Source organism: Acomys minous (genome assembly GCF_964271855.1).
Source record: "Acomys minous genome assembly, chromosome: 9".
Taxonomy (NCBI): Eukaryota; Metazoa; Chordata; class Mammalia; order Rodentia; family Muridae; genus Acomys; species Acomys minous.
The window spans coordinates 53,122,133-53,140,021 of NC_140490.1; the positions used below are offsets into that span (position 1 = coordinate 53,122,133).

Sequence of the window (17,889 nt, forward strand, 5' to 3'; positions counted from 1 at the left end):
TTTTCTCTGCTCCCCAAGTTTTGAGATTACAGGCTTGCACGATCCAAGGCCAGCACCTCCCTCATATCTACACCACTTACATCTGGCAAACCTGCGTGCCCAATCTAAATCACCTGGCGCTCTTCCCGGCCCCTCCTCCCCAGGACTGAGATGTCGGGGTGCGGGGTTGGGAGAATCGGGGAGTGGAGGAGCTGTAGGTAGGCTCTCCAGGGGTCTGGTTATAGATGCGCCTTAGGCGCCTGCAAACGGCACCAGCCGGGCTTGCAAATCCCGGGCCGGCCGGCAGGGGGCGGCGCGCCGGCGTGAACGGGGACGCGCGCGGAGCGGGGGCGCGCAGGCCTCTAGGGCCACGGTCTCGAGGCGGGGGAAACGGCCCCGAGCGGGCAGGGCGCGGCGCGCGCCCGAGGGGGCGGGGAGGCTGGCGGCGCGCGGGGGCGGGGGCGGGGGCGAGTGACTAGCGCGGCCCGCGCGCGGCGCGGCGCAGAGGAAGGCGGCTACCCTGGACAGCGCATCGCGGCCGCGCGGCCATGGTGAGTGAGTGAGTGAGTGAATGGGGCCGCGCGCCTCCTCCGGGAGGGCAGCGGACGTTGGGACCGACCGGGGCGTGCGGGCACTCGGCTGGGGCGCTGGCGGGTAACGGGGCGCGGGGGCGTGCCCGCGCTGCAGCCGGGGGCCCAACGCTCTCCCCGCGCCGCTTGCCGAGGGACCCCCGCGAAGCCAGGCGCCTGGGCACAAAGGCGGAGACTGTGTGCTGCTGAGCTCGCAGGGAGCCAGTCCCGGGCGGGCAGCGGTCCGGGCCCTGGGGGAGCTGAGGCAGGAGGATTGCTGAGAGTTCGAGGCCAACCTGGGCCACGGTGAGGACCCCTCAACCCCCTGTCTCAAAAACCACCTCCTCGCTAAAGAAAACCCGCAGATCCAGCGTTTGTCTTCAAATCCGTATTTGTCTTCACCGGCCTTTGTCTGTTTGCCTCCACTTCAGGGCTTGCTAAATATGTGAAGCGCCTGCCCTTTTCCTTGTCCCACCTGGCACCAGTCAGCTCAAGATTATCCCAGCCAGCCACACCGTTTTAGGCTCACCCTCTTCTATTTGGTTGACTATTAAGTCTGAGCACTAAAATTCTAGCCCACCCCTCACTTTCTTATTCTTACTATCCCCTTCATTTCGTTTTCTGCATTTAAGCATGTTATAATCTGTTTATTTAGTGTATTGAATGTCTCCCTTACCAAAATGCAAGTTTTGGCGAACAGTTTTTGTTAACACTTCATTTGTTAACACTTCATTTATTTAACAACAAACAACAACAACAAAACAGCAAAGTACTTTATGTGAGTGGGAAACAGCAGTCTCCTTGAAGTGAACCACTACGAGAACTGTCCCCTTAACAGGGGTGATCAGAGATCTAAAGTGTGGGAGGAGGGACACACTGATCAGAATATTGGTGGCTGCCTTCTGCTTTCCTCTGCCACTTGAGTCTCCTGACATCTGAGTGAACAGCATTTTAAGCACTTAACAGGTCTTTCCCCCTCCCCCCCAGTCTCTTTCTCTCCCTCCCTCCCTCCGTCCCTCCCCCTCCGTCCCTCCCTCTTTCCCTCCCTCTCTCCCTCTCCCCCCTCCCCCCCTCTCTCTCCTGAATCTTTGTTCCAAAGTAGACAGAGATTTTACTTAGGGAAAACTTCCAAGAGGACTTCAACTCAGTGAAACAGTCAGTGGGCATTAGCCGGAAAGTCAAAGTCAAGGGCAAGCCTTACAGTCTTTATCCTGTGGCATCGTGAGCTCCTTTTCAACATTGTCAAGTCTGTGTCCAAAACAAGCGACAACACTTTTGAGAAATGGGGCAGAGAGGGAGAAAGGGTAAGGGGTCTGGGGTCATAAGTCAGTGGGTCAGGTGACAGACTCTTCTACACCCATGCCATGATGTCTCTGCTAACTAGGCTTATTGCGAAGAATACTATTTACGTTTCCATTTTCCCCATTTGCACAGTGTTTGCCAGTAGTTTGTTATTGGTCTAGGGACATGTTTATTATAATCAGAGACAAACTGCCTAGTGGCATTTACATGAGAAGATTTGAAAATGGTAGAGTTTGGATTGATTGTACAGCCCGGTGGTCCTCAGGTAGTCTTGTCCAGCTAGGTGATAGAAATTAAAGCTTTGTTTTTGAAATTTAAACCAATGAACTAAAGATAAATTAATGGTGCTTTAAAAAAAATTCAGTTCACATTTGCAGGAGATTTTACTGTTAGGATTCTAGCAAAAAGTAAGAAAAATAAGGTTTTGTTTCTTGAATTTTTTTTTTTGAGTCGGAACCGCATAGTTCAGGCTAGCATCACGCTTTCAATCCTGCTTCCCCCTGGTGAGTGCTGGGGTTACAGGAGGGAGCCACCACACAGGCGCAGTGCACTCTTAAATTAGCCATCTGGGTAAGCTCAACGCTTTGATTCTTCAGTGAAGGGTCCAGTGAACTGCGTTTTCGTTGGGGAAGTTCAGATGCCGTGGTCTGAAAGCCTGCTGGAAGTGTGTTAAGTCTGTCTGTGTCATGTATGCAGTTCTGTTCAGAAAGCAGGGCCCTTCCCTTCTGGGTTGTGTCAATGGTGCTTCTCTCTGCTGGACAACTAGCTACTGGCCATTTGACTTGGGGAAGAGGTGGGATTGCTTGGAGGGGGGGTTGCAATGGAGCCTTTGTTATCCCAAGAGTGGATATGGTAGCTCAAGATGTCACACATGACCTTGTTTGTGTTTTCAGTTAGTGAATAGTAGGATTAGGCCCTCACTAACTCTGGCAAGGAACCTTTCAAATGAATTGCTACTCCCACCATTTAAAAACGTAACTGCTTAGTAACTGGGAGAGGATGGCTGGTTTTGAAGTTGATGTGACCTGGTGTCATTCCTGAGTTTGAATCTCAGCTCCACATCGAGCTGTGTGATCATAGACCGGGATTCTCTTCCCTAAGAAGTGGTGCTGTGGCAGGCCACTGAGGTGCATGCGCCAAACTCCAGTGTGTGGGAGCTGATGTGAGGGGGTCTGGAGATCAAGACCAGCCTGGGTTACCCACAGGAGCTCAACACAGGAGCCAGGACAACAGTCACTGTCTCAAGACGAAGTATCATAAGGTTTGGGGGATGACTAAGTAAGACCATATACTTTATGAGTTCATCATATCTAATAGAAATATAACGCAAAACATATATGCGACTCTCTCTTTCTGGTAGGCATATTTGAAAAAGTTGAGACTCTTGAAGTACATTTTAACATTTAACCCACCCTGGGCAAGTGTTATTCCAACATGTAACCAATACAAAAAAGTTAAGGAAAAAAAATTTTTTTTGAGACAGCCTTGGCTGTCCTGGACTTGCTTTGTGGACCAGGGTAGCCTGGAACTCACAGTGATCCGCCTGTCTTTGCCTCCTGAATAAGTTAAGGAATTTTACACATCTTTTTCATACAAAATGTTCAAAATCATACCCTGAGCATGGTAGGTAGTTCATGCTTGTAATCCCAGCACTTGGGAGACCGAGGTAGAAGGGTTGTGCGATCAAGGCTTTCACTAGGCTATAAAAGCAGATCTTATCTAAAACAGAGACACTGCCCCCAGGTTTCCCCCCCCCCAAAAATTCTACTGTGTTTATACTCATAGCATATGGCAGGTCAGGTGGCTGGTTTTTGGTAGCTCATAAGGCGCATGTTCTGGAGGTCATCGTGTTGGAGAAACAGCTCTCAGTGGCACACGTGTCCAAATTTATCTCTTGTCTCTGGGACCCTTTCCACTCATGAGAAGCTGGCTGCCACCTTAGACTCAGCACTGGGCACATAAAGCTGCTCACCTTTCAGCCTCCACCCCCGGCCGCTGGTAATTCCACCGGATCTCTAGGTTACTGTGTCAGAAATCCGATTCTTGGTCCATTTTTTTTTCTTTCATGTTGTGTTGTGTTTTGTTTGTCCAGTATCCTCAGGATTTTGTCTGACATGGCTTTTAGCCTTTCTTCACCTTCACTCCAGCTCTCTCTCTCTCTCTCTCTCTCTCTCTCTCTTTTTTTTTTTTTTTTTTTTTTTTTTGGTCATGTTTGCCCCTCTTTGATTTTTTTTTTTTTTAACCTCTTGCCTCTGCTGAGAAATGTCATTCTCTGAGTCACTGGGCTCCACAGCTCCCTATTCTCCCCTCAGTCCTTTCTCATGTTAAGTCATAATGGCTTCTATTGTATAGCTCATTTCTAATACCCAAGGAATAATAATTACTTTTAAGTGACAGCCTGCTATTAAAACGATCCACACAAGAAAAGGAAAGGAAAAAAGCCACAGGGAGGAAAAAAGTAAAATTGATCTTAGAACTTTAAAAGCACATTTTTTATAGCTTTCATTGAACGTGAGCTACATATCTTTAATCTTTCAAGAGACATCAGTGGCGTTGACTAATAACAACAACGACCATGACAGCAGTGACCTCTCACTGTTTGACACTTCGTGAGAAACAGAGTGATCTCCTCTGCTCTGCGAACAAAGGCACAAAAAGGAAGATCCTTGGCAGGTGGTCAGCGAACCCAGTTTTCAGCGACAGCTGCAGGACCCACCAGTTCTGCCCCCCCTGGTCAGGTCACTCTGACACACTGTTTACCCATTTGCTAAGTGGGGTTAATCTTTCACAGAAGATTATTTTGTTAGCATCAGAGGGACTCAGCCCTGTAACTGTCCCTTCCCTCTGCAGGGCTCTTCCCTGGAGATTCAGATCATCTGTCATCTTGCAGCCTCTGTGGCTAGACCTCCTGTAACCAGGCTACTGAAAGCTGGGGCCCACCTCCCTCCTCCACACACAGCAGACCCTCTCACACTTCAGCATGGCTGCCTAACAATCCACTCACGTACTCTTGGCCCCTTGTAATCCGGTACTTACTAGTCTTCGCATCTCTTGCTGAACACAGACTTCCCGAGGACAGGCCTCGCCTGTCTCATTCAGCCATGTGTCTTACTATTAGGTGAGCATCAGAGGGTGATGCTGGCCGGCACAGCATAAGTACTGAAAATTGCTGCGTGTTGAAAGTGTGAGGTCGGGACTCGCTTGACTCCCACTGTTATTCCTCCACTTATCTGGAAAGCGCTATTAAGGGATACGTGCTTGCTTGGCAAAACCGCAGCCAGTGTCGTGTCTTAGCATTCAGTGCAGCCGGCCTGTGCCTGTGTCGTAGTAACCCGCGTGTCATCCTGAAGCTGTGTTTGTATTTCACAGTCGTATTTGTGGTCATGCCGTTATTTTTTTTTTAAATCTATAATTTAGCCATGCCATTACTTTTAAAAAAATCTATAATTTAGCTAAAGCATGCATTTCTGTGATTGTATCTGATAATGTGATTTGTAGAAGAGGCCAGGTGACATTCTTATTTACTCATAATATTTATAGTGTTACTTTCTCACTGAAGTTAAAAATGGACAAAACCATGTCCATGGATTTTCTGGGTGACTTTTCACTTTACATATGTTTATGGTAGTTGGCCACTTAATTATAACAAATACGCTGTAGGCTGTAGACTGGGGAGATGGCTGGTCGGTAAAGGGCTGCTGCGCAAGCGTGAGTATCTGAGTCCAGATTTCTGGCACTGCATAAAAACAACCAACCCAAAAGCTAGGCATGGCGCTGAGCACTGCAGTCTCGGTAGTGTGAGGGCCATCCTGGGAGGGAGCAATCTAGGAGGCCTCTGGCACACGCCTCTGCCCCCTCTACAACATCAGGTGCCATTCAGTGCACTTCTATACACGCTGTTTTGATGTTTCTCTCACAGGAAAGTAAATCTACAGCACTAAGCTTACATCGTAGAAAAAACTGAGTTTCAAAAAAGATAAATGATTTGTTCAAGGTCACATATAGAGGTCTAAACTTTCTGGTCCCAGAGTCCCTTTCTCACTCTCCACAGAGCCTTATCCACTGGCCAGTATGATGTACTTTCTTACACATTTATAAAAAAGTCACCATTTATGGCAAAGTGAGCTCCTTTCACCCCATGAGTTACATGGACAAATAGATACGGACACACAGGTGGATGCCTGTGAAGTTTGCACATTCCTTCTCAGAAATGCTTCATAACAGAAGCACCTTGGATTTAGCATAGTTTGGTTTTGTTTTCAGAAGTTTTTGAAGTATTTGCAAACACATATCTTAACACGATGATATATTTCAAGGGTGGTAATTCTAAACACAGAATTTGTTTTTCGTAACATACCTTGTACACAGCTTGAAGGTCATTTTATTTATGTTTTGACTATGGCATGAGGTCAAGTGTGGGGTATTCTACTGTGGCATTAAGTTAGCACTAAAAATGTTTTAGATAGTCAACATGAATATGTGTGTGCGTGCGTGTGTGTGTGCGTGTGTGTGTGTGTGTGTGTGTGTAAGTAGCCATTAAAGTTTCCTTTTATCAATTTATATATACAAGAACTGGAACGTCCAAGTGTTACTTTTGTAACAGGAGTGACCATATAATAGTAGACAAGTGACTTTTAAGAGAAGTCAGGTAGTGTCTGGTTTAATTAGAATGGCCGAAATAACATCGCTTTGCACATGTTTTACATCTTAAGATCTTATCATTTGTTCTTAATTCTGATGCTTCAAAGATGTAAATATGTTGATTTTTCATGTGGCTAAGCAGAACTTGGTGAGACCTTTGCATTCCGTAGGTATTAGGACTACTTGGAGAGCCTTATTTAGTTGATAGACTCAGGGCATTTATGAGCCGTCACACTAAAGAGTTAGCTATAAATTGGCACATGCCTTTAAGGAAGATGAATGTGTCTACAATGCAGAAGCATTGTTTTTTGGTTTTGCTCTGTTTTGTCTTGAGATGGGGTCTCCCTTTCTAAGCCAGGCTGGCCTGGAACTTGCCACTCTATCTCAATCTCCTTGGTGCTGGGATGACAGGCATGCAGACCATGGCTGGCAAGCTATATTCAGTGTTCACTTCAGCAGACTTTCCTCCCTGTGTCTGGAAAAAGAAAGCGCCTGTGCCGGAGCCCCTCTGCTCCTGTTCTTGGGGACTTCTTGAACTGCCACAGGGAGGACACTCCCACACCCACAATTTTCTTGACTTGGAAATCAAATCCCTTAGCCCTTGGAAAATCAGTGGCAAAGTTAGCAAGAGCGGGAGGGCATCTTCAGGGCTGGAGAAATGCCTGTCCAGGTCGTTCCTGGAGCTCTTTCACATCCCACTCCAGAGGCTGAGCAGCTGTCATTCCTTTTTATTTTCAAGACACTCAGATCCCTTTCTTGCCTTTTTTTGGGTTTGACTGCTAAAAAGAAATGGTATTCATAACAAGTCCTTCTGCCATCTACAAACTGAGGTCTGTGTGAAATGTGCAAGCACACAACAAGAGTAGTATGTCCACGGCCCCAGCCACTTGACAGTCCCACCACTGCTGCTCGAAGGCTGTCAAGCTCACTTTGCAAACTAGGTTAGCTAGCTCCTAAGTTTCTTTCCTCTTACAACTTAAAAAGTGGGGAGCATCCCTGTGTCGGGAGACCTCTAATCTTATCAGCACTTGCCCCTCTATAGGCAGAACAGACACTGTAATGGTCCCCAGTTCCTCTGTGCAGACTTTGGAATGAATAGTTTACTTTTGCTCTTCCTTTGAAGGAATGGATACACTCTTATGTAATTGAGTAACTTACTCTTTAAAACTGCTTTCAAAGGAACATACAAGTACCTTGTCTCGAGGGAAGAGCGTGGGGTCTTGCATACCAGGCATCCAAGTGCGCACGTGAGTTCATACAATAAGGGGTGCTTCTTATAAAAAGGTTCACTGTGTACTTCAAGGAGTCGGGATCCATCCCGGATGATGTCTGTGCCTGTTTTGGTCTGCGGGAAAAGACAGCAATGTAGCCACGATAGCGACCTCACAGGGAGGAGACATAACCAGCCAAGGCCACAGATGGAAACGACCCAAACGGATTGGGGAAACATTGTCCTGGGGACACTTTGTAGACAAGGCTGTATCTTCTCAGAGCCTAGCCCATGCTAGGACACTTCAGCAGGTGCTTTAATGTGGGTGCTGTGGCTTTGCGATGGGGAGAGCTGAGTCAGGCCAGATGCAGACAAGCGTGCCCTTGAGAGTCAGGGGTTCCTCTAAGACTCTGGAGGAGGCAGAGAATGGTTGCGTGAGGAGGAGGCGTTATTTAGGAAGGTTAGCCTAGTTACTGTAGCATCCGAGGCCGACAGCATCTGGAGAAGGGGGCCATGTGGGGCCTCGCTAATGTGCTGACTCTTCACTTGCTTTCATGGCTCAGTCTTTAGGAATTCTCTTTTCACTTACACACTCAGGTTCAATTCTTTGGCCTCCGTGTCTCCCAGGTTGTTTAACCACGTGAAGCTCAGCATTGTCATCCCTAAAACGTAACGCAGAGTGAAGCCTGAATCGGATGGGCAGGCGACAGCTACACCTAAGGCATATCCATCCTTACAACTATGACGTCATGTGTGCATGAACCCGAGATGTTTTCAACTATCTCGATTAAACAGTTTACATTTAAAAAACCTTATACCCCTATGAAGATGATGCTAAATTTAACTTTCAGGATTTTTTTTTTTATCCCTGGGAAGAGTGAAAATGCGGGAAGATTACAGTCTCATCTTCAGATCCCTGAGGCTATGAGAATTGTATTAAAGTAATTGATGAAAAAGGAAAGGCCAGAACACATCTCGCTCGCGTACACTTTTTCAAAAACCATTTTCTTACGGAGTGCTTCTCCCTGTAGATGCGTTCATGTCATAGCAAAGTGCCTGCTTTCTGAAAACTACCATGGATTTGAATAACAGCTCTAGGCAATCCAGAGAGTCTCCTGTAATCAGCGTAAGCCGCAGCTATTTGCTCAGCCACCCACATCAGATGGCCTGACTTGAGCTTCTTAATGGTGCTTCGCCTACGGCCTTAACCCCTACAAACATCGACTAGAAAACCTCTCTCCCATTCTCTGCCTTTCCCACTGAACTCTCATCCTTTGTTACTAAATCTAAGCATAGCAAATAATGGGGTTTGTGTGTGTTGTGAAGAAAGAGTTGCCTTACTTCTTTTGTCTATCAGTTTAGAGGTAATGAAAATTGGTGAGACACTTACTACTTAATTTAATATGAGTGAGAGCTAAGTAAGTGGACTATGAGAGACTTACTGTGGAGGGATTGTTGGAAATGTGTTTTGCAAGTCCTGGGACCCAGAACAGAGCAGCCTGGCTGGAGAGGATTTGCTGTGTAAGGACGAGGGGAAGACAGGCTCCTGAGGACTTTGAGGCACGCACCATGAAGCTGCTGGGTCGCTGGACAGTCTGTGCCGCCCTCCAGCGTAACACTTGACTGCTTGGTGGTAGAGTGACTTAGTCTGCCATGGCGTGAGTCTATCCACTCCTTCTCAAGTGAGATGTACCAACACACACACACACACACACACAGCCCAACCCTAAAGATGTGAAATTATAACACGACATATTTCTTCAGTGTGTTAGTATACAGAAACACATGCCAGCATTGACTGTTTAGGTGGTAGCTTGTTTGATACCCTTGCTTACTTTATTTATTTTATCTCTACTACCCAGTCTATAAGGGTGAGCATTTCCTCTGTGCCCTCTTTACCGCTGATTCCGGACCCAATGGAACTTGCACATAGGGGACACACAGAGAAGACTTGTTTGATAGACAGATTTGTAGCATACTGAGACTTAAGATGATTTCATTCAGAATCTAGTTACAAATTCAAAACACAAAGCGCTGAAGTAGGCCAGCTTGCTAGCAGGAGAAGTATCTTGAAAACCGTATTTTGTCATTTGTAGCTAGCCAATGGTGGTCTTGCGACTCGAACTCACTTTACACCTGTGTTTCTTGTCTTCTGCAGACCATTGCTTGTGGTGCTGTGTAGCTCTACTTTTCTTGTAACCCAGATGAGGAGTAATTATTCAGTTTTTTTGTTTGACAAACATTGTATTAAAAGTTCTCAAACTGAGTTTTCCCTAAAATATGTAGTGTTTTTAAGGAAGGAGGCAGGGAAGGGAGGATTCATCATATTTTATTTTTGAGACTCACTTAAGCACCTCCCAAGTGCTAAGATCACTGTCATGTGTCCCACCAAAGAAATCCTGGCTTTCCTTCAACAACTTTAAAACTATTTTCCATTTAATACTGTTTCCTTGGAATTTATTTGTGTGACAAATATTTATGCTTATTGGCTTCATATTTATTCCCATGGTAGATATGTCAGAGATTCGGGCTTGTGATAAATAGACAGGATTCAGGCAATAAATGAAGACTCTAAAAAATACACTAAATAGTGTATTAGCACGTAGATGAGTTATGGATAAAACCGTAGAGCAGGAGAGACACCAGGTTTGCTGTGGATGAAGAGTGAGAGTGTGACTCAGAATTGGGTGTTTTTGAACCATATATCACTAGAGAAAAAGTATTTAAAGCAAATTTTTAATCCTGATTCATTTTTCATTCTTTTATTTGGTAGAGGTCTTCACAGAGGTTTTTGTTTAGTTTGGTTTGGTGGTTTGTTTTCATAGTGACTCGGTTTTTAGTGACAGAAAATAATACACACATTTACTTTGAGGAATGCAGTATTCCTCATATGCACATGTTATAATACATTTATTTGGAGTATGTACTTTGTAATCATTTGTGGGCTGCTATGAATTATGAAAATATATAGTATTTCAAATTCCTGAGACTTGATGTACACTGTAGAAAAAACTGTTTAATACTACATTTTGGAGCCACTGTACAGTCTCTCCCACTTTTCAGTACTTTGGAAACAACTTTTGTCCAAATTGTGAAGAGATGTGAAAATTAGTTTGTGTAGCCATTTGGGAGACGAAGCTCTGGGATTTCAGTGGGTTGGTGGGAAGCTGTTCTTATGGCCTCTCATGTGCCTTCATGGCTCAGACCTCCTTTTCTAAGGAGCAGGTGGACACGTGGACACGTCTGCCCCCATGGCCAAGCTGAAGCACAAGAATGGGGACGTCTTTAGCGAGATGGCACAGGGACCAGAGACCAGAGACCAGGACCTGACTTGTGGCCATGGTGTCACAGGAAGGCGCATCCTTGGATTTGCTCTCGCAGCATCATGGAAAGTTCTAAATAGTCAGTCGGATGAGGTAAGCAGAAGGAAGTGGGTGGTGCAGGTGTCAACCCTGACTGGAAGGGTGGTGTCACAGAAGAGTGTGGAAATGTGCTGAAACAGTTAGGTCTCCGCCTGACAGTGTGCAAATTCCAGATCATTAAAAAGGCTAAAGAAAAACAAAACTTTAAAACTGTTAGAAAATACAGGTACAGTATGGGTAATTTCATGGCACAAACCATAACCTATGACATTTAGGCAGGGACTGTAGCTGGGGAGGGGGCTTGGCATGGATGAAAAGATACCACAGGCTGAGCTTTAGAAAAACTGAGGATGGCCAGAAGGGAGTGCAGTGACTGACAGGAAGGTAGCGTGCGGTACGCAAGGTAACTCTGAAGCAAGAGGGCAAGCAACCCACAAGACGCATGGGTAGTGACAGCATGGAAAAAACAGCTCACTGAGGAGAAGGCTTTCACAGCATGCTAATAAACATGTGAAGACGCACACAAGTCCCGAAGTAATGTGGAAATGCACACTTATACCATGTCACATCCATGAACTTGGCAAAGATTAAAAAGCTGATGGAAATTTCACAAATATTTTAGAGCGATATGGTAGTTTTCCTAGAAAAAAAAGCTTAATGTTTTTCCTGAATAGCATAGCAATTTTACAACTAGATTTTCCCCCAGAGAAACTTACTTATGAGTACTGGAGATTTTACATAAAGCAGCATGCCTTTAATAACAGAAAATCAGAAACAACCTTAAATATCCATCAGGAAATAAGTGATTCATTAGGCTCCCGTGTTAAAGTGCAGCCCATGGATGAGCGAACTGGAGTGCAGGTTTCATCCTACGCATCCTCTAAGAGGAGCAGCAGGACTACAGAGGAGCTCTCTAGCTGCCATTTGCCTGGTGGCTGTGAGCAACATCTATGTCTATTGCCCCTGCCCCACGCCTAGTCCTCACCCGGCCCATCTGAAGGAAGAATGACAGGGGAAGAGTTTTACGCTCAGGCAAAGGAATCGGTTCCATCAATAGAAATCTGGTGTTCAGAACAGGAGGGTGCTGCTTGTACCACATTCTGAAAGAGTTTGCCTACATTACTGAATGAATTACTCGAATGAATCCATAACACTTGTCTACAACCCCAGAATTCTGAAGGGGGAGGCAGGACAATCTCCATGAGTCTGAGGCCAGCCTGGACTGTCTCAAAAAAACAAACAAACAAACAAACAAAACTGAGGAGAATGCTCTAGAACAGTGGTTCTCAACTTTCCTAAAGCTGCAGCCCCTTAACACAGTTTCTCATGCTGTGGTGACACCCAACTATAAAATTATTTTGTTGTTACTTCACACTTGTAATTTTGCTACTGTTGTGAATTGTAATGTCAACATCTGATATGCAGGATATACACTATGCATCCCTACAAAGAGGTCGTGACCCACAGGTTGAGAACCATTGCTCTAGGAAGTGAGGTAGACTAGAGATCACTGTGTAGGTGGGCATGTGTCTGAAGTCTCATGCTCAATAGCTCTCTACCTCTGTGGAGGAAGGGAGGGAGGGAGGAAGGAGAGCAGAGTCAGACCACTGACAGGGTGGAGGGGGCTAGAGCTGATTGGCTGGGGCTAAGCTAAATGGCTCCTCTCCAAATAGCCCAAGAGCCTTGATGCAGAAGAAAAGTCCCAGTTGTATGACTCCAGGGGGAGAAGTGGGATGCATAAGTCATGGCTGGAAGGGGGAAAGGCGAGCACAGAGGCTCTCCGTGAGCAAGGACCACTGCAGATGGAGTGTGCAGCTGGGGATTTCCTAGTGAGTTAGGGGAAGAAGCTATTTCCAGCATTGAGAGGAAAATTGGATTAGACATCTGTAAATTGTCACTGTCAACATGCTCTTCCCATTTCCATCTGTTTTTTTTTAATATAGTTTATTTTATTCGCCTTGGTGTTTTGTTTGCATGTATGTCTGTGAGAGGGTGTTGCATCCTCTGGAACTGGAATTATAGACAGTTGTGAGCTGCCACGTGGGTGCCAGGAGTTAACGCAAGACTTCTGGAAGAGCAGCCAATGCTCTTAACTACTGAGCCATGTCTTCAGCCCCTCACCTGGGATTTATTTTTTAAAAAAATCACTTCAGGGCCTGTGAGATGGCTTAGCAGGTAATGGCACTCACTGCCAAGAACAGCAAGATGAGCAGGGTTCCTGAACCCATGCGGTGGGAGGAGAAAACTGACCCCTGCAAGTTGCCCTCTGACCCACGCATGCACGCTGCGTAAGTCAGTGTGTAAAATGATTGCTAAGCCACTCCTTTGGGAACTCATCCCTATTCATAACAGAACTGTATGTTTCACAGCTAATTCTTAGGCTTTATAGACTTGTATCAAGATGGAAAGTCTTATGAAAATTTGACATTTTCGTATTTTTTAAAGCTGCCTTTTTTGAAAGGCAAGTTTAAGAAATATATAAGTATTCATACCAAAATTTTCCTAATACTGGCTTATTACAGACAAATATCTTTTTGTTGGTTAAAATATGAGAGATTTAATTCAGACTGTAGAAATAAACTTAAGAGATTACTATATAATCTGTTTATTATAGTTAATAATTATTAGTTGGAAATTTCTAATATATAGATTTTTAGGTATTTTCACCACAAAAAAACGTGGTAAGGAAACTTAAAGTTGGTTTGATGTGGGCATTTCAAAAATAATATTTATATTTCAAAACACATTATACACTGTTAACATACTTTTTTAGTTTATCACCTATAAATTAATACAAAATATAAATCTGAATGTAAGGCTGGTTTACTCTTTAGCTATAGTGGTAATACTACATGTAAAGTTACTTGGAGTCAGACTGCTGTCTGCAGACTGGTGATAATTGTGTCACTGTAGTTCTCACTGCGGGACACTTGTGACAGTAGGGATGGTATCCTGAGTCCGGGGTGGGGGGGATGTGTTAGCAGTATGCGTGACAACATGCACACACACTTCCTTAGTGACTCTAAGGTTGGAAACACTCCTTTTTCCAGGTGAAAAGGTTTTAGTGGCAGCTGCTTCGGCCATCACAGGAAGGAGGTAGAGATGAGAGGACTGCAGTCCAAGGCCACACAGCTTTCCCAGAGTCCAGAGAAGGACCTGGGTTTGTTGGTTCCTGTCCTGGTGCTTCCTGTCTTGTCATAGTGAGCATCAGTGTCACTGTGAAACATTCAAGTGTAAGCTTTCTGTGGAACTGGGAAAAGCTGTGTGACTAAGGGGGACTTTGTCTAATGTATGAGACATTTCATCCCTCTGGGTCCTTATTTCCCAATAAATGTGCGAGCTGAGAGTCTTCGGGGTTTAACAGAAATGAGCTTTACTCTGTATCTTAGGGAGAAGTAAGCATTGTTGACATGGTTACGTGACTTTCTTAGAAGTTGAGTGATTCCTCCATTAGAGGAGTCTAAGGGCTGGAGAATAGTAGAATAAGATGAACAATTTGGTGGAAAGCAATTGTGTAGCAAGCACTGCAAGGCCCTCTTCTGTGGCTGTCACTAGGCTTTCTCCCTACATCTCTTAGTAGACAGAGGACCCTGTACCAGGAAAACATGGTAGGTCTGCAAACAATGTAGTAGACAGCTGTGTAGAAGAATGTTAATTCAGAACATGGCTGTTCTGGCAAGAAATCACATCCAAAGACCTTCTAGGTCTATGTGATCAGGTTGAAATGCAACCACGCCTTTAATCCAGGAGACAGAGGCAAACAGATGTGAGTTTAAGGCCAGCCTGGTATAGAGCATATATCAGGTAAAGAAAAGTTAAGTCCAGGCGTGGTGGTATATGCCTATAATCACAAACAAAGGTAAAGTTAGTTTGTAGAAGGGAGCACCCATGTTTGAAAGTGATGTTTCATTGAATGGCAGAAAAGGTGACAAATCAGAGAAGATTCAACAGAATAGGATATGCCCAACTCTCACGAGAAAAGAGAGGAAAGGGAAGCTGTTTAAGAGACAATTTTTTTTCAGAGAGAGGAGACAGTTTTTACCAGGACAGTAATAGAGAGATGGGTTGCAGAGAGAGAACTCATGTGAAAATGGAACAAGTCAGAAAATGAGAAGAAGCCAGAAGATTAGAGCAGATTGCTGAGTTAGTTTGAGGCCAAGCAGAGCAATTCCAGGCCAAGAAAAGCCAGATTTAATAAATCAGCTGAGAGAAGAGTTTGAGCCAGAACAGCTGACTTGAACTAGACAGCCCAGAGCTCAGTAGGAGCAAGTAAGGGTGAGCTTATTAAGCAGTAGGTCTCAGAGGCTGAAAATATTCTAGGTCTAGGTTAGATTGTATGGAGGCTAGAAGCTTCCTGGACTAGGCCTAGGTTAGCAGAAGGAGGCAGTTAGCCCCCCAGACAACATTTGAGCCAGGAGAATAAAGTTCCTTTTCACAGCTGCATCCTCCCCACAGCACCTGATTATCAGCTGCAGCAAAGTAAGCTCTCTACTTAAAATCAGTGTCCAGATATGCATGGCGGAGCATTGCAGCCCCATCCAGCAATGGGGTCCCTGTAAATGGGGTCACACTGTGCTTCCTGTGAGAGTCACAGAAGACGCCTGCCCAGTCTCACCTTTCTGCCAGGCTTGCTGCTGGCTGCCACAGCCAACTACATTTTCAATGCCTGGGCTGTTCTATGGGAGCTATGCAAATGATTTAGACTTTCTCTTTGTACGCCAGCAATAATTTGAGAACATATCCCAGCTAACATGTCTCCTTGACTTTTCTAATATGCCTAAACCCAACACACATTTTCTTCACCAATTGGGTGGAAACTTCAAGTCCTTGCTTCTCCAAAAACTAATTTTGGCCTCTGTTGGGGCAACTAGAACACCCATCGGGCTAAGAGAGCACCAAGGAGGCACCTGTCCTGAAAACGTTTCTGCAGCCCTCCCTCCCCTGTCCCTAGTCTGCCACCTGCGGATGTTACTGGATTTATGTCTTTTCTTTTACAAGGTGGAAGAGAAAACACCACAAAGACCTCAGAGCTGCACTGGCTATGGCAGCTCCCATGCTCTAAATGACACAGTTCTTAGAAAAGTAAATTTTGGGAGTTGAAAAATTAGATGAAGAATTCTTTCTAGAATATATTTTAAAAACCATAAGATCATGACCTCCGTACTTTTGTGCTTATTTTGTAGAAATCAGACAGTTTCTAGCGGCTGCTCTAGGGAACAGATTGAGGCACATACTTTAAAAAAGGAATCTGGCTATGCTCTCCTACCCATGTGACTCTGAGCAACCAGGCTGTTCTTCGATTTCTATGTTGGATTTATAACATTCAGATAGGACAGGGTGGGCTGGCAGCTGGTCTTTTACTTAAAACTTTCAAGAAAATTAGAATAGAAACTTTCCCCTCTGAAGGGTGCTGGGGAGGTAGGATCACACAGCTGCTGAAGGCCCTGTGAGGCCATCCTTTATTGTCCCTGCTGTGGCACACACCACAGCAGAAGTCTTCTCTTCCCGAGGTGGGAGGGCCCTCTCTTCTCTGAGTTTTCTTAAGACAGGGATGGCAGATACGGAGAAAGACTGACCGCTGGTTTCTCTGGAATACCTAGGTGGGAAACAGAAACATGTGCCCGTGGGATTCAGGAACAGACTTATCAGGCATTTCGTGTTAGCCGACCTCTCTCTGCGTAGCCTATTCATTAAGTCAAGGCGCCTTCTGTGAGTTTTGTTTTTTTGTTTCAAAGTCCGTGATAATTTTATGTTTACTGCTTGATGATGCTTGGTCAGCAACATCCCAGGGTCAGTTTTTGTTGTACGAATCTGGCATTCTTCCTACCAGCTTTGAGACTAAGAGGGAAGAGGAGAGTGGGAGGACAGACGCTGGTCAGTGTGCCTCTTTAAAACTCTGAGCCAGAGGGAGGGCCTCAGACAGCACACACTGTAACACTGACTGACTTTGTACAGTCATTTTTACAAAGTAGCCTCCAGAGGCTGAATAACAGGCACACGATGATTGTGTTTAATAGGATCAGTTTGTATTACAAAGTGCGTTCTGCTGCCTAAGGAGGAGAAATGTTGATAGCGAGAAAGGGGTAGTGATGTCTCATTAACACACTCCTTTAGAAGGCATCAGAACAGTAGCTGAGAGAGAAACCAAGCCGAGATTTCTGATGTCCTGATTTCTGAAGACTTGCACTTATATTATTTTGACAATATGTTGGCAAAGACAAGTGTGTGGCCCATATTAATTTTGTCTTCTACTCCCATCATTTATAGACAGACACTTGTCACTACCTTCTTCCCTCCCCTAGAGGTCATATGCCTTATGATTCACTAGTGATGAGCAGATGAAACACAGACTATTAACATCCCTATGATGCTTAAATGCATGAAAGTTAAGTACCTAAAGCTAGCTTGCAGTATTCTGTCACAGAGGCCAAGAAGAATAAACTTCTCAGTCTTTGCACGCACAGCACAAGCTTCATTCTGCCTTTTGGGGATCCCCTGCCCTCGAGATAGCCACTAAGGTTGCTCACTTGACATTGTCTAGACGGAAAAGCTGAGGGAGAGGTGTAATGTTCCTTCCCTTTCTAGGAAAGACTGTCATGAGGGTCAGCTGTCACTGTAGTGGTGATGCCCTGCCAAACAGAAGAACGTGTCCCAAGCGTCTGACTCATCAGGGCTGGAGCCTACTCCTCTACAGAGTCCTTTATGAGCTGCTTTCACTGCTTAAGGAAAAATACAAACTGGACTAACCACATGTCTCTCGGGTTCCCTTGTCAGATGTAGCAGTCCAAAAATACATCATTTAAAAATACAAATATATCAAAAATAT

At 45.1% G+C, this 17,889-nt stretch overlaps 1 protein-coding gene across 3 annotated transcripts in view; it reads left to right on the forward strand.

Annotated features, from left to right (window-relative positions):
- Positions 1-447: 447 nt before the first annotated feature.
- ELOVL2 (ELOVL fatty acid elongase 2) overlaps positions 448-17,889 on the forward strand; it is a 41,221-nt gene continuing 23,779 nt past the window's right edge. The window contains exon 1 of one of the 3 annotated variants that reach the window (XM_084794716.1): positions 448-530. In XM_084794716.1, the coding sequence (XP_084650842.1) occupies positions 528-530 (3 nt within the window). In that variant the 5' untranslated portion in view covers positions 448-527. Of the gene's footprint in view, positions 531-593; positions 855-16,073; positions 16,146-17,889 lie in introns of those variants that run through there. The other 2 variants (XM_084794717.1, XM_084794718.1) reach the window with 2 other exon arrangements.